The sequence below is a fragment of the Eumetopias jubatus genome, unplaced genomic scaffold, assembly GCF_037043125.1.
Source record: "Eumetopias jubatus isolate StellerSeaLion01/CBP00866 unplaced genomic scaffold, mEumJub1_p1.0 scaffold_14, whole genome shotgun sequence".
NCBI lineage: Eukaryota > Metazoa > Chordata > Mammalia > Carnivora > Otariidae > Eumetopias > Eumetopias jubatus.
In genome coordinates this window covers 102037318-102059463 of record NW_028274820.1, presented here as the reverse complement: position 1 = coordinate 102059463, position 22146 = coordinate 102037318, and the positions used below count along the sequence as shown (strand labels likewise).

The window sequence follows — 22146 nt, the reverse complement described above, 5'->3', positions numbered from 1 at the left end:
ACCCCGCTCTGGGCCCCTCCCATGTGTTTACGTCCTCCCAAAAATATTCGGCCTCCAGCTGGCCTCCATTCTCTATCCTGCCCCTCCCCCTTGAGTTCGCCTTGGGGGACGAAGGGGGTTCCCAGGGCCCGGAGGGAGCCCGCAGGCTCAGAGTGCTGGGGGAGAAGCAGACCTGGAGAGGCTGAGGTGGGGGAAGCCGAGGGGGGCTCTGAGGGCAGAGGGCAGGAAAGGGGATCAGAGACGCAGTGGGAGAGAAAGAACGGGCCAGAAAAGGGTGAGGGGGAAGGGTGAGCGTGGGCAACAGGAGGGCTTCCCGGGCTGTTGGCCTGAGGACAACAGCCAACTCAGCACCTACCCGGGACAAGGCCGAACATGGGCTGAGCTGGGCCCAGGGAGCAGTGGGGGGCAGGGTAGGGAGGAATGCAAGGACCAGGGGAATGCCAGGGGGGTCTCCGACTGCAGGGCCACTTCCTGTCCCTCCAACCTCAGCCCAGAGCTCTGTCAGGCACCCGCCCCCCCAGCTGCAGGGCCAGGGAGTTGGTGGCTCCACTGGCTGGCATGAAGAGCTGAGGCCTGAACACTCTCGGCAGGGCCCGGGTGACCGAGGTGACGCCATGTGGCAGCTGCTGATGTCTCTGGCCCTGTGGCTGGGCGCGGTGGGCTTGGGCAGAGCCGAGCTCACGGTGGCGCAGCAGCGGGGCCTGCAGGTGGCCCTGGAAGAATTTCACAAGCACCCGCCCGTTCAGTGGGCCTTCAAGAAGACCAGCATGGACAATGCCACGGAAACGGTTAGCGGCGTCGCCTGGGGAAGGAAGGGCGTTAGGGCCACAAGCACATTCCCAGGAAGCAGGTGCAATAGCGCTTGGGCTCGAAGAGCACCCAGTTCTCCAGGGAGAGGCCAACACCGCAGCCCCCTTTTCAGATGTGCTGTTTCATGGGTGGGGGGGTGGGGAGGAGGGACAGGTCACATCCAGGAATTGCTCTGCCCACTCAGCTGGCTGCTGGCCTTTCGCTGTCCGTGTGCAGCCCTTCCCTGCAGGGACCTTTGTGAGGCTGGAATTTAAGCTCCAGCAGACGAGCTGCCGGAAGAAGGACTGGAAAAAAGCGGAGTGCAAAATCAAGCCCAACGGGGTGAGTGAAGGCCTGTGTGTGTGTGTGTGAGAGAGAGAGAGAGAGAGAGAGAAAGAGATGGGGCATTTATTTGCTCAGTGCGAGGGTATGTAGTTGGGGTTCAGGAAAAGAGCCAGCAAGAAGCCCCGAGGTTGGGCCACCGGTCCCACTGTGGAGCAGCCTCTCTGGAAGCGGACCTGGCTCAGTCTGAGCCTGGGCTTGTGATGCTGTGGGCAGCCAGGGCTGGGACAGGCGACAGCGGGGAGCGCTGGGCTACTCTGAGGATGTATGTTCTTCAGAGAGAGTCGTTTTCCCACCCGGACCCCTCTCCCAGGCTTCAGGTCAGTGGTGGAGGAAGCCCACGGCATGGGGTTTGGCTGGCTCCCGCCCCAGGCCTGGTGAATTGCCCCCTTTCTGTGAGTCTTCGAGTACAGATGGCCCAGCCTGGGCTGACTCATAACAGGGCTTGACTGTAATCGGCCCCCTTGGGGGCATAACCGCGGCTGTGGGGGAGCCCCCAGTCCCAGCTGTTCCAAGCACCAACCTGTGACTCAATAGGTTCTTTGAAGGCCTGTTCCCTCCATCTGCTAAGGGAGGGACTGGATCATAGCAGTGATTTTCCAGACTTTTATGTCAGGACCCTTGTGTTCATACCATATCTTTTAAGGACATGCAAATAAATATAACAGACCAGCAGAGTGACTCGAGGTGAAAGTCAGGTGGGGAGAACCCATCTGGGGAAGGAGTCCTGCCTACACACTCGTTCTATAGTTTGAGAACTGCAGGACGGGCTGACGTCTGAAGCGTCCCAGTCCCCGGGTGGGCTGCGCCAGAAGCCAGTTGGCCCACACGACCCCTCGCCTCTCTGCTCTAGGGCCTGCCAGGGGAGCCGGTCCCCATTGCAGGCAGCCCCCAGCTTCCACCCTGCTGGGGCCGCATGCCTGCCCTGACCTCTCTCCTCCCCCGGGCCCCGTGCTCCCCTCCCCAGAGGAAGCGGAAATGCCTGGCCTGCATCAAACTGAACGCTGCAGATAAGGTCCTCGGCCGGATGGTCCACTGCCCCATACACACACAGGCTCACCGGGTAAGAGCGGGCACAGGAGGAGGCGGGGAGGCTGGGGGAGAGGCTGGGAAGGTGGAGAAGCTGGGCCTGGAGGAGAGGTCAGAGGTGGAGCATGGACTGAGGTGTGCAGAGGCTGAGGAGGGGCAAGGGGGTATGAGAAAAGAGGGGAGGAAAGAGGAGGAGGTGAGGGGTGAGGAGGGGTGAGGAGGGGTGAGGAGGGGTGAGGAGGGGTGAGGAGGGGTGAGGAGGGGTGAGGAGGGGTGAGGAGCGGCAAGGAAGCTGGGAGGGCCGAGGAGGGGTGAGGACGGGTTCTGGGCCCGGCCCCGCTGTTCCCTAAGGGGTGCGGAGGTGCGTGCCAAAGAGAATGCAGGCACCCTCCCCGGGGACACCCTCCCGGGGGACCCCCTCCCCGGGCCCTGCTGGCCCCTGGGCCTGAGCAGCCGCTGGCTCTGGCAGGAGGCTGAGGAGCAGGAGGAGACTCAGTGTGACAGGGTGGCGCGTGCCGGCGAGGACCCCCACAGCTACTACTTCCCAGGACAGTTTGCCTTCTTCAAGGCCCTGCCCCCCAGCTGAGGCCTGATGGTAGGCACCCCGGCCAGGGGCGGGGGACGGAGCTGGCGCGTTTGGGGAGGGAAGCTGGGCCAGTGTGGGGCTGAGGGCGGCGGTGGGGGAAGGATTCAGAGCCTGGGAAAAGAGTCCGGACTGACCCAAACAGCCTCCCTCACACCCAAATCTTAGGTTTCTTTTTCCTTTCCTCCAGAATTTTGTCCCGCTTCCCGGACAGCTGCAGGAGGTAACCAGTGACAGACCGACCTGCCGTCCCTGAGCCCAGGGAGGACAATCCCATTATCCCCGAGCTAATAAACCGCTCTCCCAGACTCGCTCTCTCCCCCTCTTGCGTGCCCCCCTCTCCTCAGCCCCGCTGCAGGAGTGCAGTCTGGCAGGAGGCGCGGGAGGCTTCCTGCCCACCGCCCAGGAAGCAGGAGACCAGGCACCGCAGAGACCTCGTCTTGCCTTCAGGCGCTCATGCTTGGGAAAACAAAGCTCACCCACGGAAAATGATAGGCAATGATGCTTATTAGAACAGAAAGATTTAATAGGGATCAGCATGCGTGAGAATGGGCAGCGAGGGCTCCAGGGTGACACAGGACGAGGCCACCAGAGCAGAGGGTTACTGGGACAGGCAACTTTGGAAGGTGGGCGAACACCAGCTTCCGGGCTCCACCCCCTCTTCTCCCAGGACCGCTGGGCCAGCGCCCACCCCATCCCTGCCTTTCTCACCTCTAGCCTTAGGAAGAAGCAACTCTCTTCCCCCTGAGCCTTGGACCCAGCGGCTGGGGCGGCTGGGGGGGGGGGGCGGGGCGGGCAGGGCAGCGGCTGTGGACTTGGCTGCACACAGGGCCTCCCTCCCAGGCTCACAGCGGAGGTGGCGGGCCGGCCTCACGCTCTGACGCTCTGCCTGCTGCTTGAGCAGGGCCTTTACCCCTGCTAGAGGCCACTGGGGAGGCATGTCCTTGAACCATGTGCAGGGAGATGTGGAATTTTCCCGAAGGAGCGGCGGGGGTAAGGGGGGGCGCACTGCTCTTAGCAACACGGAGAAAACAAAGCCGGGTCTGCAGGCCCCGTGGCCAGCATGATGAAACCGAAGATACGCACCAAAGCCCGGCAGCAGATGCGGGCAGCCAGGCCACAGTGTGCCCGGCTGTCACAGGCCACGGGCATACTCAAAACACAAAGGACGAGGTGGTGCCGGCAGGGCTGAGTGCTCGCTCAGCCTGGGCCAGGCTGTCGTTGGCCTGGCGGTCCAGGTCGTGGCACTCCTGCAGGGTGTGCTCGAACTGCCGGCAGGCCTCCTCCAGGATGGAGCTGCTCCGGGTGGGCCACGACTCCCAGTAGCCCGGCTCTACCCAGGGCTGGGCCTCCGTGGCGCCGGGGCCGGGGCTGGAGCCGGGGCGCAGGGAGCTGTCCAGGTCGCGGCACAGCTGGTAGAACTCACTGCCCCGCCCGCTCACGCGCTCACCGTCGATGACCTTCAGGCCGGGGAGCAGCTCTCGGACGGCTGCCCAGTAGGAGGGGCTGGCGCACAGTGGGTTGCTGAGCCGGGCCAAGGGGTCCCGGAGCCGCAGGTACTCGAGGCCGGGCAGGCCGGCCAGACACTGCAGCTGGCCAGGGGTGGCCAGCAGGTTGCCCGCGGCGTTGAGGCTCTGCAGGCTCTCGCAGGCGCCCAGCGGCTCCAGCCCCGTGAGCCGGTTGTCGGCCACGTTGAGCACCGCCAGCTGGCGCAAGCAGGCCAGTGGGCCCAGCTGGGTGAGCGCGTTGCCCGACAGGTCCAGCCACTCGAGCCCCAGGCACTCCCCCAGGCAGCCCAGGTCCACCAGCCCCAGGCCCCGGAGCTTCAGCAGCAGGATGGACTCCAGGGCAAACTCACCCGAGCGCGACTTGAGCAACTGGGGCGTGACACGCACCCCGTCTGCCTCTGCCGGCTTCTCACCCTGGGGCTCCATCGGATGAAGTCCGTCCGGGAGGCCGGGGCCCTGGCGGTTCTGGCTCGGGGATGCGGGCACCACTGGGGGTCGGCTGACGGCTCGCCCCGAAAAAGGCACCATCCCCTCTGCCTGGGCCGGCGCCGGAGGCCCGTTTCCGACACCCCTGCTCGCGGGCCAGTGGGCTCCTACGGAGAGAAAATCACCCAGTAAGCGGGCCTCTCCTGAGCCCCGCCTGAGCCCACAGCAGATGACAGCACGAGGTGTCTCCCAGCCTCTCCCACCGGGCCAGCCCGGCCAGACCTGAGGACACAGAGCCCTCCTGAGGGAGGGGGACCAGGCCCCGGCCCCCACCTAAAGGAACCCCTGACAGGCTCCAGCAGTTACGCTGTACTGAATGGAATTCGGGTGCCATGGGACTGATCCTTCCCATTTTCCGTATCAGCACCCGGAGGCAAAATCTCTTCATTTTCCTTTTTTGGCACCCGCTCATGATCTCTCATTAATTCTGAGGTGTTTCTTTTTAACCATTTCAATTAATTCCTGAGTAACTAACAGGTCACCACCATGAACCACCTCTTCTGTTTCCTTCCACAAGCAGACACAGAAGACAGCATGCTGGGCCTCACTTCGTTCTCTCAAAAATGTCCTCGGCTCAGTGCTTTCTTTTAACATGAGCAATGAATTCAAAATGGTTTCCAGATTGCGTGGGCCAACTTGTAACCTCTGCTTGTGGTCGTGGGGCCTGGAGGCTCAGCTCTCCGCCCAAGATGGGGAGACTGAGGTCAAGGGAAGGAAGGGCCAGCGAAGGCCCCCAGAGGAGGTGGCAGCACGGGCAGTCCCGAGGCCGCCACCGCCTGCCCTCAGCCCCAGCGCCTGCTGCACACTAGCTCTTTATTCTGGTGCCGACATAAGGGCATCAATCCCTGTCTGCCAGGCAGCACGGGCGAGGGTTGGCCAGAGAAGGTGAGCGGGGCAGAAGGCCAGGCAAAGAAGCCATGCCGGAGGGAAGGACCTGGCTAGCACCTGGGTTCCAGAAAGGCAGGGGAGGGAGGGCCTTTCCAGGCGCCAGTGGCTGTGGGGCGGCATGAGGCCAGGTGCGAGCGCGAGGGAGGAGGTCTGGGGGAAGGATAGCAGCAATGCCGCCCACAGAGGGGTCAAGGTTTCAGCAGAGAGGAAAACAAGAAGGGATCTCTGCTCCAAGTGGCAGCCTCCCAACCCTGCAGCCTCGGGCCAGGCCTGGGCCAGGCAGGGTGACGCCTGCAAAGAAGCATAGGATTATTCACTCCTGCTATTTATAAAGCCTGGGCTCCAGGGTAACAAGGAGTCCCAAGTCTGTGTTTACATAATCCACACCACTTTTTATTTCCCTCTCCGAGGGAGATTTCCCTCACCGGGCCTCCTCCCAGAGCTCCTCCCCCCATCTCTGAGCAGGGGGTCCCCTCATCTTAACCTAGCTCCCCTCTATTCTGCAACACTCCTTCATTTCTACTTCATTTCTTTCCAAAAGCGATTCATTCGAGGCATCCACTAAGAAGTCCAGGTCACTATTCGAACGGGACCTGCTAGAGCTTGTAAGCAGCGAGAGGGGGTTAAAACTGCTGCCCGTGGCGGGGAGGGGTGCAGGGGCACCAGGTACTAGAAGGCTGCCGTAAACACCAGGGAGACAAGGCCTTCGCCGAAGGTAGTGAGCGCTGGAAAGGAGCGCTCTCCGGAGTCCAGGACAACTTCCAAGGGTCTAGCCCGTTACTGGATGCCTGTGGGCACACAGGACAGGCGGGGAGGCAAGAAGCTGTCCAGTCACCTGTGTGCGTCGGGCCTAGGAGGCAGCTGGAGCTCTAGGCTGAAGGGATCCAAGCATTACCTGCAGAGGTGCCCAGTGGGAATGTGCAGCTCCCTGGGCCAGCCTTTCCGGGGGACACAGCCCTCTTTAGGTATTTGCAGGCCTCTCTCCAGGATGACGCAGAGCCTCCCTAGCCACACACTATTTTGGGGGTGAAAGTGGTCAGGAGGCCCTGGCGTCTAGTGAAAAGGAGCAGTCATGGGCCGCCGTCGAGAGAACACCAGGTTTATGAGGCTGAATGGAGGGCACTGACAAGCAGCCAGAGGGAGGCGGGTAACGACACAGCAAGGGACACTGTGTGAAAATGCCCACTGGACTGAGGAGGCTGCTGGGTAGAGCAGGGTCAGGCGGAGGCAAGCCCACAGCCCAAGCATGATGGTCAGGGAGTGATGCCCCGAGGAACGAACGGGCTCAGTGACCCCAGGGACCGTATGGATGGAGGTGGCTGCTGTGGCAGGAAAGGACAAGGGGACCAGAACGGGGGGAGGGACACTACGTGCCCCCACATTAAAGCTGGGAGGAACACTTTTGCAGAAGAGGAAACAGAGGAGCCAAGAGCACATTCACTGGAAATCAGGACTTCCGTGCCCCCAAAGCCCTGCCTGGCAGGTGACCACAGCCCTCCGGCCCACGGCTCTGTGCCTCCCACCCTGGGCCCCAGGCCCTCGCCAGTGACAACAATGCACAGTCACCAAGGTAAAACACGGGTTCTCCAGCCGATGGACCTCTGCTCTGCTCCCGGTCCCACCTTACCTGACATCTGCACACCTCAACCAGGCAGATGTGGGCACGACTGAGCCCCACCCCTCCCCGCCCCGAGCCGTGCAAACCCAGCTCCCACAGAGGCTGGCAGCACAGAGCAGGCCCCGCAGGATGGAATGGCTCCTCCACACCCAGCTGCTTCAGCGTTCCTCTCTAAAGAACCAGAGTCCTCCTATCCTGGCCCTGCCGTGGAAAGGAGCGCACAGAAACTCCCGGGCCCACGTGTGTCTGCCAACAGGGCTTGGTTACGTGGATGAGACTGTGACGAAGGCACAGCCACTGCTCGGCTTTCCTGCGGGACGCCTGTCTTTCCTTGTTCAGAACTGCCTTTGCCGAGTCTCAGTTACCTACCTAGGGAGCGGGCCGGAAAAGAACGCCCACGAGCCGGCCAGGGCAGGCCAGAGCTCTGTCCCGGGGAGAGGTGGTCAACGCAGAGCAGCCTCAAGTGCGGTCACCTCCTGCTGCAGGGAGCCTGGAGACCCTTCCTCAGGCCCGTCCCTCCCGCCCCCATTCACAGTGCAGATCTGGGCTCTTTACCTCCATACTACCACCACTCAAAGCAGGTACGTTATCCTGTGCCTTGGAGGATGTTCGGCAGCATCCCTGTTTGCCACCCACGAGAGGAGAGGAGCAATCCCACCAACAAGCCGTGACAAATGTCTCCAAACATTGACAAATGTCCCCTGAGGGACAAAACTGCATCCCCCACCCCCACCCCAAGCGCTACTGCTTGGGACCAGCAAGCTTCTCTGTCACCCTCTTCCACTCCCCGACTCCCACATGCTCCCGCCCCTGCTGCCTAGCCCTTCTCGCCTGCCAACACTGCAAAGCCAGCTCAGTGACACCACACAGCAGGGACAGCTCAGGGGACCGCAGTGCAGGGCAACATGACCCCCCCCCCCCACGGAGACTTTAGGGCACCTCACATTCCTGTCTCCCACCCCACGTACTGAGTCATTAATCTGGGAGGGAGGTACAGGACGCCGCATAGCTGAGAGCAGCAGGGAGAGGCCCAGGGCCACGCTCTGACCTTACCACCCAACCGCACTTGATTTGGAGTTAGGGACGTCAGACGTGCAGCCATCATCCAGGCCCCTCCCCCAGACAAGCCTCCCCTCCAGTCCCAGGGGAGCCTAGAACAGCTTGGGGTGGGGCGGGGGGGGGGTGGGCAGGGAGATGTGACCTAAGCAATCTGGAGGCCAGACTTTAAATCATGCCACTCCGACCATTAAATATGATCTTTACAAACCTTTATTTAAGAAAGGAGATAATTATGAAAATACAACATACTCAACAGGACAGAGAATATGATCCCAAGGTTAAAAAAACGAAGTATGTCCAAGTATTAACAAGGCTATCTGAGTGCAAGGATTATAGTTAATTTTTCCTGCTTCCTTTCATCATCAGTAACTTCCAGATGTCCTACAGTGAATTACTCATAGCAACACATGACTGCCAACCCTTCCAAGGGGGGCCAGGGGACAAGCGTCCCAGGCTCACCCCCACAGCCAGGGCCCAAGCCCAAGTTAGACCTCGAGTGCCTTGCCCCACCTCCGCCTACCAGCCTTCGCTCTCAGAGCCACCCTTCAGGCACCCAAGCACCTCAGGAGAGCCGGGTGTGCGTCGTACGCGGGGTGACAGGCCTGCCGCCGATCCTCCGGGCTCTCCCTTTCCTTCTTTCCTCACCCGATCCCACCAGCTCCTGGGGCTTGCGCGCTCAGCTCTGGATCCTGCCCTGAAGGCACTCTGGGCAGTCTGGCACCAGTGGGCCTGATACACATCCTTTCGTGCTTCCAGGGAGGGGATTTGCACTTTGCAAGTGACCAGGGAGAAGGGGAGGTGTGGGCGTTGCAGGTGGGATATACATGTAGCTACCTAGAGCTTGGATAGCCATGAAGTGCTTTCGGAGACTGCTTCCACTGTAGAAAGGAAGGAACCCCAGGGTCTCCAGCAGTCTGGAAACAAACCACAGGTAAGAAGGCCGTTCGGAGGACCGGGTCCATCGGCGGTCCGTAACTCACACCTCCTCACCGGCTGGGCAGTCCCATCAACTGGGGTGCTCTGGCCACTCTGGAATCCATAAGAAAGTACCGACCCCAAGAAGACTGGCGTGTGCGTGTGTGCACACACTTCCCTCTTAACACGGCTACTCTACCTCAGCGCTTCTTTCTTCTACAGTGAAAGCAACTGGGGCAAAAGCTTCCATAGCTTACCAGGCCCTAGCTGGCTGAGCAGATTTCCCACCTGCCAACACCCACGCCTCTTCTTGTCCCTGGTCACTTTTTGAGAAAGCAGAGCTCTTAAGGGCGTGAGACGTACACGGACAAGTTGCACGGGCCCTTACTACCCACCAACACTGCGAAAGGGCGCTGCAGCTTAGAGAAGTGTGTAGTACAACTTCCAGTCACTTCTGGACAGTTACCCTTTCCTATGCACAAACTGCTAGAAATAAATGAAGCAATGGGTGGATGGAAAAACAACATCTCCCTGGGGGGAAAAGGCAACCTGTCAAGAATTGAGAAACTGTCCTAATTCCTTCCAAACGGTTTTAGGACTCCGGCCGTCCCTGTCTAACGCCCTAGAGTGCACATTCTGCTCTCCCCTCTGAGCCCGGGCAGAGTTCCCACAGGCAGACTTTCAGGGAGTCAGAGGGAGGTCCGCCTCGCTGGTCTGCTCCCCCTCGGCCAGGTCTCCACAGGGGAAGAGGAGGGGAGGGGCAGTGTAGTTGGGGAAATTCTCCAGGTTGGTCTTCAAGAAGAGGAGACGCTCAACGGTCTCCACTGGGAGAGGGGCGCTGGGCTGCACAAAGGCAGGGCTGTCCAGGGAGGCACAGACACGTCCAGAGAAGGCCCCTGTCGGGGGACAGGACAGATAGACAGTGGCCAGTCTTGCCAGAGCTGGCCAGACCTCCTGCCTCTTCTCCCAGTAAACCAGCGGGTCCTCCTGGGCACCGACTGTCTCATTCTCACGCAGGTACTTCTTGACGATGATGCTGGCCAGGTGGCTCTCAGTGGACAGGGAGGCCCCGCTTCTCTCGGACGCCAGCAGCCCCACACTTTCCAGCTGCTCCAGCAAGCTCCTCTCCCTCTGGCCGAGCAGCAGAGACCCAGAGCCGTTTCTGTGTGCGGGCTCTTTCTGGCCCTTTCCCTCGGCCCCAAGGCTCCTGGCGCCTGCATGCATGCTCTTCGGGCTGTGCGGGGAGGGGGAGGGAGGCAAGGAGTATTCAGACACCATGATCTCCTTCACCTTGTACACGAGAACTTGCTTCCAGTGGTCAATGTCGGCCCCCGTGGGCAGGATGGCCTCGATCTTGCCCTTGAAGCGGGGGTCAAGCAGCGTTGCCAGCACGAACTCCTTGCGGTGGAAGAGCTCGTTGAGCTGGCAGTCTGTGGCGAGCTGCAGGGCCAAGCCCTTGGCCAGCCGGACGGCGGCACCCACCTCCGCACCGCCCTGCTCCTCAAAGTGCCGGTGCACCTGCTCCAGGAAGATATGCAGGTAGCGGAGCTGCGGCAGCACCTGGCTCAAGGACGCCTGCGCGGCGCTCGCCTCCCGGACCACCATCTGGAAGGGCTGCAGGAGCGTGACCAGACTGTCCGTCAGGCTCCAGAACACCGCCGACAGGGCCGCGCCGGCCTTGCCCAGCTGGTGCTTCTCTTCGTACTCCCGCAGCGGCCGCTGCTGCACCACCAGCCACTCCATCAAGCGGTAGGCGGACCCCCAGTGGTCTGAGAGCTCCCAAAAAGGCTGGTGGGCCGGGAGGCCGCACTGCCGCTGCAGCTGGGTCAGGAGCCGCCGGGCCCCTGCAGAGCCTTGGAAATGGCTGCAGATGGCCCTGACCGTACCCAGGATGACCTGGACGCTCTGATGGTGACACAGGAAGTTTGTCACCAGGGAGTCGAGGCAGTGGGCAAAGCAGGGGAGGTGGGTGTAGCCCTCCGTCCTCACTGCCTGCTCCAGGCTGAGGCAGCTGCCCGATACCAGGAAGCCTGGTCGCAGGGAGCTTCGGCTGAGCCACAGGCTGACCTGCTGCCGCAGCTCCCGCTGCCTCTCCTCTGCAGTGCTCTCCTGGGGCAGGCCTCGAACCCAGAGCACGGCGTGCTTTCTCGGGCTCTCTGCCGCCGCCAGCCGACCGCCCGGCCGTATCGCTGCCCAGTGGGCTGTGACGGCCACATAGTCCACATCTGCGTCCTGGGCAGCAGTGGACACGGTGAGGTGGACACAGCTGCCCTCGGCCCACCGCATCTCCTGACACACCTGCTCCCCGACCGCTTCACGGAGCAGAGGCAAAGCTTTATCGGAGAAGAAGGCCGGAGGTGGCACGCGGTAGCAAGGGTCGGCCTGGGCCATAAACCTCCTGAAAGGCAGGGACGAAACAAAGGAGAGCGGCAACGCCAGGCCACAGAGCAACTCCGCGATGCCGTGGTTCCAGGCCTGCGCTCGGGGCGGGCAGGGGGCGGCGGCGCCACCTTGGCCCTCCGTGACCGCCAGCGGGAGCGCGGCAGGTTCATCTTTGGTGGAAGCGGGCAAGAGTGGTGGAGCCGGGAACAGCTGCTCGGGGGAGGCACTGGGGCAGCATCCTGGCGAGCGGAACCCCTTGGGGGCAAGGCTAGCAGCGCTGGCGGGCAGGCCCTTGTGCTTTTTGTCCCCGGTCCCTCCCCTCTTCTCCCCTGGGCGGGCTGCAGTCGGCCTTCTCTCTCTCTCCAGCCCGTGCTTACTCACCAAGTGGTGGACCAGGCCTGAGGCCTGGAAATGCCCCTTCAATTTGCCGTACCTGACACTGGCATGACACAGAGTGCAAGTGACATGGCAGACGTTCTTGCAGTCAGTGGTAAAGAGCTGTCTGATATCGGATGCGGGCTTCGGACCCACGGCGTCCAGAGCGCCGGGGCAATGCCTGGGGAAGGCCCAGCCCTTGGTCTCTGCCTTCAGAGTTCGGACCAGCTTCTTCAGGCAGGGCGGCTTCTGGAGGCTCACCAGGGATGATGTCTCCCCGACAGCAGCAAGCAAATGCCTCTTCTTCCACTTCTTGAGGCGCCGCACCTCCCTGGCCAGATGGGCTATGAGGATGTCAGCCTGCTTTACCTTCTCGCTCTCACTGGGCTGGCCCACCTTGGACCTGTCCGGACTGGCCGCCTGGACCGGTGCTGGGGTCGAGGGGGACTGGCCAGAGCTGAGCGCTGGGTCTCTCGACTTCTTCAGTGTCGGCTCTCCCTCCTCTCTCTGTCCACGTGCCTTCTGTTTGGACACCTTCTTCTCGGGCTGCCCAGGGGGCTCCGGCCCAAGCACAGATTTGAGGCTACAGCCGCCAGAGTCTCCCTTTGGCTTATTCTGCCCAGGGCTGGCCAGGCACTTTGTATGGGAGGCAGCCGGGTGAAGATCAGGGCTCCCCAGGGAGCAGGCTTTTCTCTTCTTGCTGTAGACAGGGAGGTCCAGGGTGCCTTCTTCCTGCTCCTCCAGGAAAACTTGGCCAGGTGAAGGGACCGACGAGGAACTGGGGAGGGGGTAAGGTCTCTTCCTCGGTAGGGGCAGATCCCTCTCACTCCCCTTTGGGGATACAGAGGATCTGATTTTCCTGTGACCACTGACAGCCCTCTCTTCTATGTCTACAAACTCTAGTTTAACCTCAGTCTCCAGCAGGCGCCCCCCAGCACCCCAGCCAAGTCCGTGAGAGGTATTGGTAGCTCTGGTGTGAAACTTGGAGCTAGGAGTAGCCAGGGGAGCAGCCGGGCTCCTGGGTCTGGTCACGGAGGAGTCAGCACACACAGGCGGCTCCAGGGCCACTGACCCTGAAGGTGTATGTCTCTTGGGGGGCTTCCTGAGTGTTTCTACTTCCAACATGCTTGGGAACTTTGGGGGAAATGAGAAGATGGACCCAGGCTGCAAAGCAAGATGAAAAGAATGGCTCTCAGCTGCCCTACTCAACTTTGGGGACCATGAGGGGGAAGGCAAGGCTGGAGGGGAGGGGAGAGGAGCGAGCAGAAGATGCAGGCATAGTGAGATCCTAGGAAATCAGCCCCAGGACAAAACTCTCAAGACCACAACCTCCTTGGTGAGGGCTGGCATTCACTCCTGCAGACTGGATGGAGCGGCCCTCAAGAGGAATCCCCACAGCCCTCTGTACCTTAGCGGGCTCAACATCCCTCTGTGCCAAGCTAACTGGGGAGATTTCTCTCTTTCCTTTCCATGTTTACTGAGAATCTAGCAGGCACGTGGCAAGTTTCCTTTGTTGCGGATCCACCAGAAGATAGGCAAAGCCCCCGTGTGACCATGGCTTCCAGGCTGCCCGGCGAGACAGACATGCATAAAAGACTCGTGCTCACATCATGGAAAGCTAGAGCCGCCGCACAGGTGTGAAGGAGCGACACTTGCAGTTGTGAGACCCCAGGAGGGGACCGACCTCGCCAAGATGTCAGGCAGGTTTCCCTGGAAGAGGTGCAGGTGCCGGGTGCTGTAAGCTCAGGCCAGGAGGGAGTGGAGCCTGGGTCTCTGCAGCCCGCACACCTGGGCTGTACCTGTCACCCAGCAGGGCACCAGAAATAGGTCATGATACTAGGTACTAGGCAGCGATGCCACAGTGGCCTCGCTAGATCTTTTGAAGTTTTTTCTCAAAGTCAGCCTGCACTCGGAAACACAGGGCAGGCGCACAGAACAGGACAGCCCCTAATGCCAGAGACTCGTGCCCCCTGGTGTCCTGCCACTCCCTCTCCCTGTCCCAGAGAGACTCCCGAGGGCTGCTTACAATTCCTCACCTCCCGCTCCCCTCGAAGCCTGCTCCTCTGAGTCTGGCCCCCGCCACTCCCTGACACTGCTTTTGCCAAGGTCACCAGCGTCCCCCTTGGCACCTCCTCCAATGGACGTCTCTGCAAGCGCTGAGCTGCCGGCCCACATCCTCCGTTTGGAACGCCACCTTCCTGTGGCCCTGGGGCACCCCACGTTCTTGGTTTTCCTCTCACCTGCAACTCCTTTGCAGTCTCTGGTCTGGTCCCTCTTTCTCCCGCCTGTTCCTTCCTGCTGTTGCCCATGGTTCCTGCCCAAGCCCCGTATCTCATTCTCACACCCTCTCCAACCGGGGCTGCGTTCACACACTGACACATGGGCCTCTGTCTGGCTCAGAGACCTCTCTTCAGCTTCCCCTCTTCCGCCTGCTCTTCCTACGGTCACCGCAATCTCGTCAGCGGGAAAGCTGTTCGCCCAGATGCTCCGACCCCAAGCCGAGGCACAATCCTGAACTCCCTTCCCTTGCTCGTTCTCCTAGAGATTAGGTCACATTCAGATTCAGGCACAACAGAAAAAAGACACGAAGAAGTCAGAAAAAAAGTATGCGGAAAGGGAAGGAAAGGAAAGGAAAAGCCCAGCACTAGAATGCGTTTCTCTGGACAAAGGGAGAGTCATAGGAAGGTGACCTACCAGCCCCACCACACACACCGATAAGCAAATGGGCTTTGTCTTCTCACATCAGAATGACATACAGGCTCAATGAGATTTAAAACGAGTACATTCTGACACTGAGTGATGTTAAACATTAAGAAGAATCACCAGCGATGGCAGGGATGGACCGCCTTTACAGGTGACAAGCCCACTGAGGCAGCTCCAGGAAGATTCTGCCCATGGAGGGTGGGCAATGTGATGCTCGTGCTGAGCCCCCATCTCAGAAGGACCAGAGCACCACCCTGGGCCCACTGCCCAGGAACTCAGCCACCACACCAAATGTCTGACCTCCACGGGGCACTGTGGATGGGCTGGACGAGGTCTCCGATGAGATGGGAGACACCGTCCTGGTCCCAGAAGTGCCCTGAGATGTCAGAACTGGAGCGGGCTTACCTCAGCTCTGATTTTATGATTGAAGAACTGGAAATCCAGAGTGGGAGCGTGATGATCAGTGGCAGAGTGGAAGAGCAGAGCTGGCTGCGGGCCTCCAGAAGCAGTTTGTAGGCATCATCCCCACTGAGAACTCAGAGCAGGCTACTGAAACCAGGCCCGTGCCAGACCTGCCTCACTGGTGACGGCCAAGGAAAGGGAAAAACCTGTGTGTTAGGACTGCAGCCGGGGCCACACCAATCCCGTTCTGTTCTCCAATTAGCCTTGTCCCATCCGCACATCTGTTTTCTATAGATACTCTCCACCCACTCGACTATGTAACAAGAATTCATCAGATACCTACCATCAGCCAGCACTGTGCCCTAAAGACACAAATACAGGAGAGGAAGCGCCCGGCTGGTGCTCAGGGCTCAGGACAAGAAGACAACTTGGAAGTGGGTCCATGGCGCCAGAGCGAGGCAAGGGGTATGTGTGCCGAGGCCAGGCCTCAGGCTGACCTAAGGATAAAATGAACTTATGACATTTGACTTTAGATTCTGTCTTATGACAGAATCACTTACCTTAGGCTATGCTTCGGGATCCTCAACTCCTAACGGGCTCCCTGGGTAGATCTGGGGTCTTGTGTGATCACTGGAAGCGACAGTCATACCACTGCTCTCCCTTCCACTGAAGCACAGCGGGATGATGACTACGAGGCTGATGCCATGGAGAGCCTCTACGTGAATCTAAAATGTAAAATTTGAAAAGGGAATCATTCCAAGACTCCAATACTTTGATTATTAGTAAGAAGCTACTGGTGATGTTTCTCGCCATAGATGACATACGCACATCTGAGGACAGCTACAAGATGGAGACCCCTGGGGTACCCAGCAGGCGGCAGTCAGGAGAGCCGCTGGGGGACAGTTTGGAGAGCTAATTTGGAGGCAGACTACGCTTGAGTTCAGACGCAGAGGAGAACCAGGGGATAGAGAAGGACTCCCTCGTGATCCCATTTACTAACGCAGTTCACTTTTGAATATATCAACTTGAGGTTCTTCTGGAACAAGCCTTTACAAGGACATGTGACAGATACAGGGTCAGGGATGCAGGGCAAAGGCGGTGAGCGGGTTTATCTCTGGAAACGAGAAAGAATCTATTTTTTCTGAGAGCAAAAAAGGCAGGCAGGCTGTGGTGCCAGGCAAGCCCCTGAGTGCGGGTGGGGGAAGAAGTGCGGCAGTTCATGCCCGGAGCCTACAGATTTCCAAGGGGAAGGTATGCATCTCCAGAGGGAGCAGCCTGCTGGCTTAGCCCGAGATGGGAGGTGCCTCAGCACTTACATGTGTGCCGGCTGCATGGATCAGGGGCTTCCTTCCAACCACTCTTAGCAGCCCTTTTCCCATGTGCGCGCCCAGAAGGAAAGGAGCCACTTCTCTAGTGCTCTCGTGCCTGCCTCACCCCAGGGGCTTGTGCAGAGCTCTGCCCACCCAGGGCATCCCGTAACTATGCCACACCTTTCCCTGAGTTTCCACTGCCCAGTCCCCCTCCTGTCTCAGCTCCTGCACTGTCTATCCATCCCAGACCCCAGGAGATCGCCAAGCGCTTGCTGGGCCCTCAAGTCCTGGGCTTCTCATCCCCCCACCCACTCACCTGTGAGGAGAGGAAAGGTGGTGAGGAGAATGGGAGGAAAGGCACATGTGGAAGGAAAAGAGTAGAGCAAACTACTATATATTTTTGGGGTTTGGCTCCCGCGCAAACTCTTGACATGTAAATAATCGTGCATCACTGGATTTCACATTATGCGAAAGTGACAAAATGAGACCTGCTTTAAAGTACACACCAGGAGACCCTTTGCTCTTTTCTGTGAGGCTGCTTTCCAAAACGGACTGAGAGCATGAAGTCCACGGCCGGTGTACGTGGGCTGAAGTCCTGGCTGCCACCCAACAGCTCTGGTCCTGCACTAGCCGGCCTCGGCTTTTTCATCTACACCACAGGGATCACAGCACCCACCCCCTGCGCTTGTTAAGTGAGCTAAAACACGTACAGGAGTGTTCCGCGGCAGTCCTTGGCACAGAGCGCGGTGCTGGACACGAACCCCTGTCCAGTACAGGCCACCTCACTGGGCGTGTTTTAGGCGCGGGGCACTGGGAACCGGCGGGCGGCTAGCCTGGAAAGGGACCCAGCCGGGCCGTCCGAGGGGCGGGGCGGGACAGGCCGGGGCGCCCCGACCCCTGAGCCTCGGCGTCCCGGTCCGTCAAGCGGCACCGAAACGCCCCCTCCGCGGCTTACCTTGGCCCGCTGAGAGCACGCACGCGAAGCCGCGAAGCCAGGTGCGACTCCCGCCACAGCGGACAGCCCCGAGGCAGCCGGCAGTGCCCAGCCACCACCCCGCCGGCCACCGCGTTTCCCCCGCTAGCCACCGCGGGAGCCTCCGGAGCCCGGGGACGGGGGGCGCGGGTTCCGGAAGCGCAAGGGCTACTTCCGGGAGCGACCCTCACCCACCCCCGGCCTTCGGATGGTACGCTCCTCCCGCCGGCAGCCAGCCCCCAGTGCGCAGGCGCGGGCGGCCACGGCCGGAAGCGATGGGGTTGCACCGACTGCCCGCCGGAAGTCGCGCGTTATCTTCCACCGTCCCTGGGACTCCTCTATACTAATTTTTTTTTAACTTTATTTTGTTAGTCACCATTCATTACATCATTAGTTTTTTTGATGTAGTGTTCCACGATTCATTGTTTGCATATAACACCCAGTGCTCCATTCAATACGTGCCCTCCTTAATACCCATCACCGGGCTAACCCATCCCCCCACCCCCCTCCCCTCTAGAACGCTCAGTTTGTTTCTCGCAGTCCATAGTCGCTCATGGTTCGTCCCTCCGTACTAAGTTAATAGCGCTGGTTAAGCGGCGTCAGTCTTTCTCCACTAACCGGTCTCCAGGGTCCCGACCCACCGGCTCCCTGCGCCAGAGCCCAGGGAATCTGTCGGAGTGCGACCAGCGTCTGGCGTGCACGCGCAGACAGAAGACCCCCGCCCCCGCCCAACAACGGTAATGGTCCTCCCGTCAGAGTCTCTTCCAGCCAGGAAGGCTCACCCGGCCTTTCAGGAAGCCCTCCCAAGGTGTCTCCCGGGGCAGTTTCCCGCTGCTTGCCGATGCCGCGAAGGCCTCGCCCACGAGCCAGGGGACGTCCCTGCCCGCGTCCCCTGGGGCGCTGTCACCTCCCCAAACTGAACTGTTCAGGGGCCACAAAGGCCGCGTTCCCTGCGCTGAGCAGAGACGGACCCTTCCCCACCCCCGACCCCCCACGCCCACACCAACGTGCCCACGTCTTGTCTCGCAGGTTACCTTGCGCTTCTTTCCACCTCTGGCGTCAGACGCATGGAAGGACCGAGCCTGGGGTCACTATCGGCCCCGGGCGGTCCTACCTATTCATCTTCCCAGGGGTGGTCTCGTTTTCTCCCTCTCCTTCCGGCGCCCCTCCCCTGGCCGCAAGCAAATCAACTCCAGGCTGGGTCAGTCCTCCATTTGGGGCTAAAACCAGGACCTCTGCGTCAAGAACATACATCTTTTTCGAGTCATTTTTAAATCTTTCTTGATTCTCTCCATGCCTCAGAGATGTCTCTGTGCCAGCACCGTTGTTTTCTTTTCTGGGGCTTTGCAAATCGTGACTATCATACTTCCAAATTCCTGGGAGTATCCCTCTTAATACTATTTTTTTCAGTAATTTTCCTGGTTATTTCTTGCCATGTTTATTTTTTCCTGAGAACTTGCGAATAAGCATGTGTATTCTAGTAACCTCCTCCCCTCCCCCAAATCTTTAGTGTTTTCATTGGTACTGCATGTGTAAGTTATGTCATGGACATTTGACAGGAAACATAGAAACACAGATACATAAACAGGCCCCGGGTATCTTTCATGGCCCTCAATCCCAGGTCCTATCGGAATGCGCACAGTGCTTGCCGCTTCCTTTTCCACAAAGTGGATCCGCATGCTGTCCGTGATGGGAACAAAAACAGGCAAAGGCAGCTGAGATCCTGGCAGAGTAAAGAGTGGCATGGAACTAACATATATAAAAATTAATGTGATTAAGGGCTCCCACTTATTGGTGAGCCAGTCACTTTCATCCATTCTCTTGGCTCATATTCACAATCTCTGTGAGGCAGGCACTATTAGGACTGCACCAACTGAGCAATAAAACCGAAGATCATAAAGATTCAGTAACTTTCACTCAACCAACAGTCGGTGGAATAAGCATTTGAACCCAGGCAGCCCAGTTCTTGCTTGTGCACTCTCAACCTTGACACTGAGCTGAGCTGCTCAGGCAAGGTAAAGGGCTTCTGGGAGGCTGGGCAGAAAGAACAGAGAGAAAAATATGCTTGCTGAATCAAATTCTGCAGACCAAGGACACAGTTGTTGCACCTGGTATCACAACTGATCAAGGTCACAGCACCTGCATTTATCTTTTCCAGGCCCACTGTTCTTGCTGTGTGAGCCACAGAATGTGCCGGTACAGAGATTGACCACCGCAGTGTCTCCCAAGTCTTTGTCAGGGCTGACCTCGACCTGAAAGACTGACCTTTTCAGATGAAGGGAAGAGCCTTGCTGCCATCACAACCCTTAAAGCCGAGGTTAGGGGGCCAAGGTGGTAGCTCCCGTGAGCTTCCGGTAATACCCATTCTAACCATCCCACCTACGATTTTCGGCGGAAGATGGTGACAGGGTGAGCCCAAGGTTCCACTGGACTCAGTGCAACACCAGAGCTCCCTCCCTCACTCGGCCTCCTATGAGCCCCCAGCCTGTTGCTGGACTGCATAGCACTGGGACTAGGGTCTGCTCAGATTCCCAATAATCCCCTAAAGCTTGGGTGCTTCCTTCTCCCCAGGGTGTGGTCTGCAGGTCAGGAGCTCCGGATCCTGCTGGGAAAGGCACACAGGGCACCTGAGGCTCAGGGCATCAGCTGCACTCAAGCTTTCCAACCCCCTTTCGCAGGAGCTCTGGGTTGATAAACTGATTAAAATGTATCAGTCACCTGAGTGGTTGATTCTAGAGCAGGGGTTCCCAATATAGGAGTGGGGAGGGCTTTGCCCCCATTTCAAAATGGCTAGAGACATAGATGGTTGTCAACCAGGAGCTGGGAGAAGGGATCTACTGGCATCTGGTGAGTAGAGGTCTGGGGTGCTGCTAAACATCCTCAACACAGGGCAGTAGCCCTGGCCCCCAACAAAGAGTTATCTAGCCCAAACTATGGATAGGGCCGAGGTTGGGAAACCCTCTCTAGAGGGTTTCAGCTAGCACAAGAACCCTTGGGAGGCTTGTTTAAAATGCAAAACCCTGAGTCTCATCTGTGACATTCGAATCCAGCAGGCTTTGGAAGGGGACCCAGGAATCCGCATTTTCAAGCACAGCAGGTAATTCTCCTATTACGTGGACCGTATCCCATCCTGATTCCAAAACTCTGGTCCCTAGACCTGTGTGGGCCTGACTAAGAACCACCCGGAGTGCACATTACAAGTCTGGGATCTTCACTCCATCCCTGGAGATTCTGTTGTACGCTACGTAATTGGGTCCTAGCATTCAATGGGCTTGTTTTGTTCTGAGTGATGCCTACACAGGTTCATTAACACAGGAAGTGGTCTGAGTTAGGCTAGACTTGGGTCATCTGCCCTCACTTTTCTGGTGCTACATGTGAAGCAAAACTCTGGTGGCTGCCAATTGACTTTGTTCCGGGAAACCCCAAGGTTTATAAACAAAGGTCACTTCCAAGCACACAGACGTGGAGCTTATAACCCCTCCCACTGGCTTTCACCTCTGCTCCTCACATTCCCATTGTTACTAACTAACCTAATTCTGTTCCAAGCAACTGAAACTCACCGAGGGGCATTAGGGTCTTCAGCAAGGAGGGGTAACTCTGTGGCCTGCAGTAAGGGTACCCTTCTGTTTGTATCTCCTCTCCCGCGTTCCGAATCTGGGCTGATGGTGTTCCTTCTATAGACTGGAATATGCCACATCCCGAAGGGATGCTGAGGTGGGAAAAAGGCACACAAGATGGCCTGCAAGGTTGGCATCAGAACAGCAAGTTGGCAAGTTTCCTTAGCTCCTTGCCCTTTGGTTTTCCCAAGCAGTGCCTGGCACCTACAACTGCTCAGTAAACATTAGCCATGGGCATTCGTACATATCCTTGAAGGACATTTCACCCAGGCTGTGGTCTCTTCTGGAGAATTGTCCCTGCCCCCCCCCCGCCCCCCCGCAACAGCCATGTTCTAAGGCCACCACCTCTAACATCGCTGGAGGCATGGGGAGGGGGGGTGGCATAAATGGGTCTCTGGAGGTGTAGATCCTTCGTTGGAGCACTGCCCTCTGTCGGCCACCCTCTGTGTGTGCAGCTTAGATTACCTTGGCTGCCTTAGGTCTTCTCTCTGGGCTTGTGGGATCCCAGGGTGGTCTCCGAGGCTGTTTCCCCGCTAGGTATGGTGCAGGGGTATCCTACTCTGCCACCGCCCATCCGTACCGATCGTTGGCCTCCCACGTGGCGGGCGGTGGATGCTTGAAACTAACTGCAAAAGAACTGATATCAGCACCTAATGCTTCAATCCAGACCCCCCACCAAGAGACTCAACCAACCTAGCGAGGCTTCAGACAGCCTAAGGCTGGATCCCTGCGACAGCCTAGCCCCGTTGAGTTCTCGTCTGAAAAAGTTCTAGAATGTCAGAACTTACCGTCTGTTCTAGCCAATACCTGACCACAGACCTCTGACCTTCTGCCCTCTGCCTTTTCTTAGAGCATTTACTAAAAAGAACTGCTTCCAATCATGAATCCTTCCTCTGTCCCTGTGAGACATATGTGTATGGATCTCCTGCAACCCAGTAATGTCTTTCTCAAGGACCTGAGCCCCGTTCCTCCAAAAGGAAATCAGGAAGGATCGGGCCTCAGTCCCAGTCCCTGTGGGGAGACACAGCCGGCCTAGTGGCACTTCCACTGACCAACCTTTTGTGATTTCTCACTTCCCTGACTCTACCTGAGCCCCCGCGTGCCCCCTCTCCCTCCTCACCTCAGCACAGATGGGATGGAGCTCAGATTTCCCTTGCCGTCAGTACT

The 22146-nt window shown here is 58.9% G+C and overlaps 2 protein-coding genes across 9 annotated transcripts; one reads left to right on the top strand and one right to left on the bottom strand.

Moving 5' to 3' along the window:
- The first annotated feature begins 614 nt into the window (after positions 1-614).
- On the top strand, positions 615-3019 carry RARRES2 (retinoic acid receptor responder 2). Its single transcript, XM_088018266.1, has 5 exons — positions 615-788; positions 1027-1131; positions 2099-2194; positions 2630-2755; positions 2934-3019. Exons 1-4 carry the CDS (start codon positions 615-617, stop codon positions 2744-2746), a joined length of 492 nt encoding a protein of 163 aa, XP_087874392.1. The 3' UTR covers positions 2747-2755; positions 2934-3019.
- Positions 3020-3533: 514 nt separating this feature from the next.
- On the bottom strand, positions 3534-18487 carry LRRC61 (leucine rich repeat containing 61). Of its 8 annotated transcripts, XM_088018258.1 has the most exons (5): positions 17345-17597; positions 17100-17222; positions 15423-15804; positions 15083-15257; positions 8497-13138 (listed from the first exon to the last, which is right to left on the bottom strand). In XM_088018258.1, the coding sequence occupies exon 5, from the start codon at positions 13097-13099 to the stop codon at positions 9899-9901; it is 3201 nt and encodes a 1066-aa protein (XP_087874384.1). In that variant the 5' UTR covers positions 13100-13138; positions 15083-15257; positions 15423-15804; positions 17100-17222; positions 17345-17597; the 3' UTR covers positions 8497-9898. The 8 variants fall into 8 exon arrangements, with proteins under 8 accessions (XP_027962139.1, XP_027962140.1, XP_087874384.1 ...); XM_028106338.2 differs by lacking the exons at positions 8497-13138; positions 17100-17222 and adding an exon at positions 3534-4844; XM_088018261.1 differs by lacking the exons at positions 17100-17222; positions 17345-17597 and adding an exon at positions 18397-18487.
- Positions 18488-22146: the final 3659 nt, after the last annotated feature.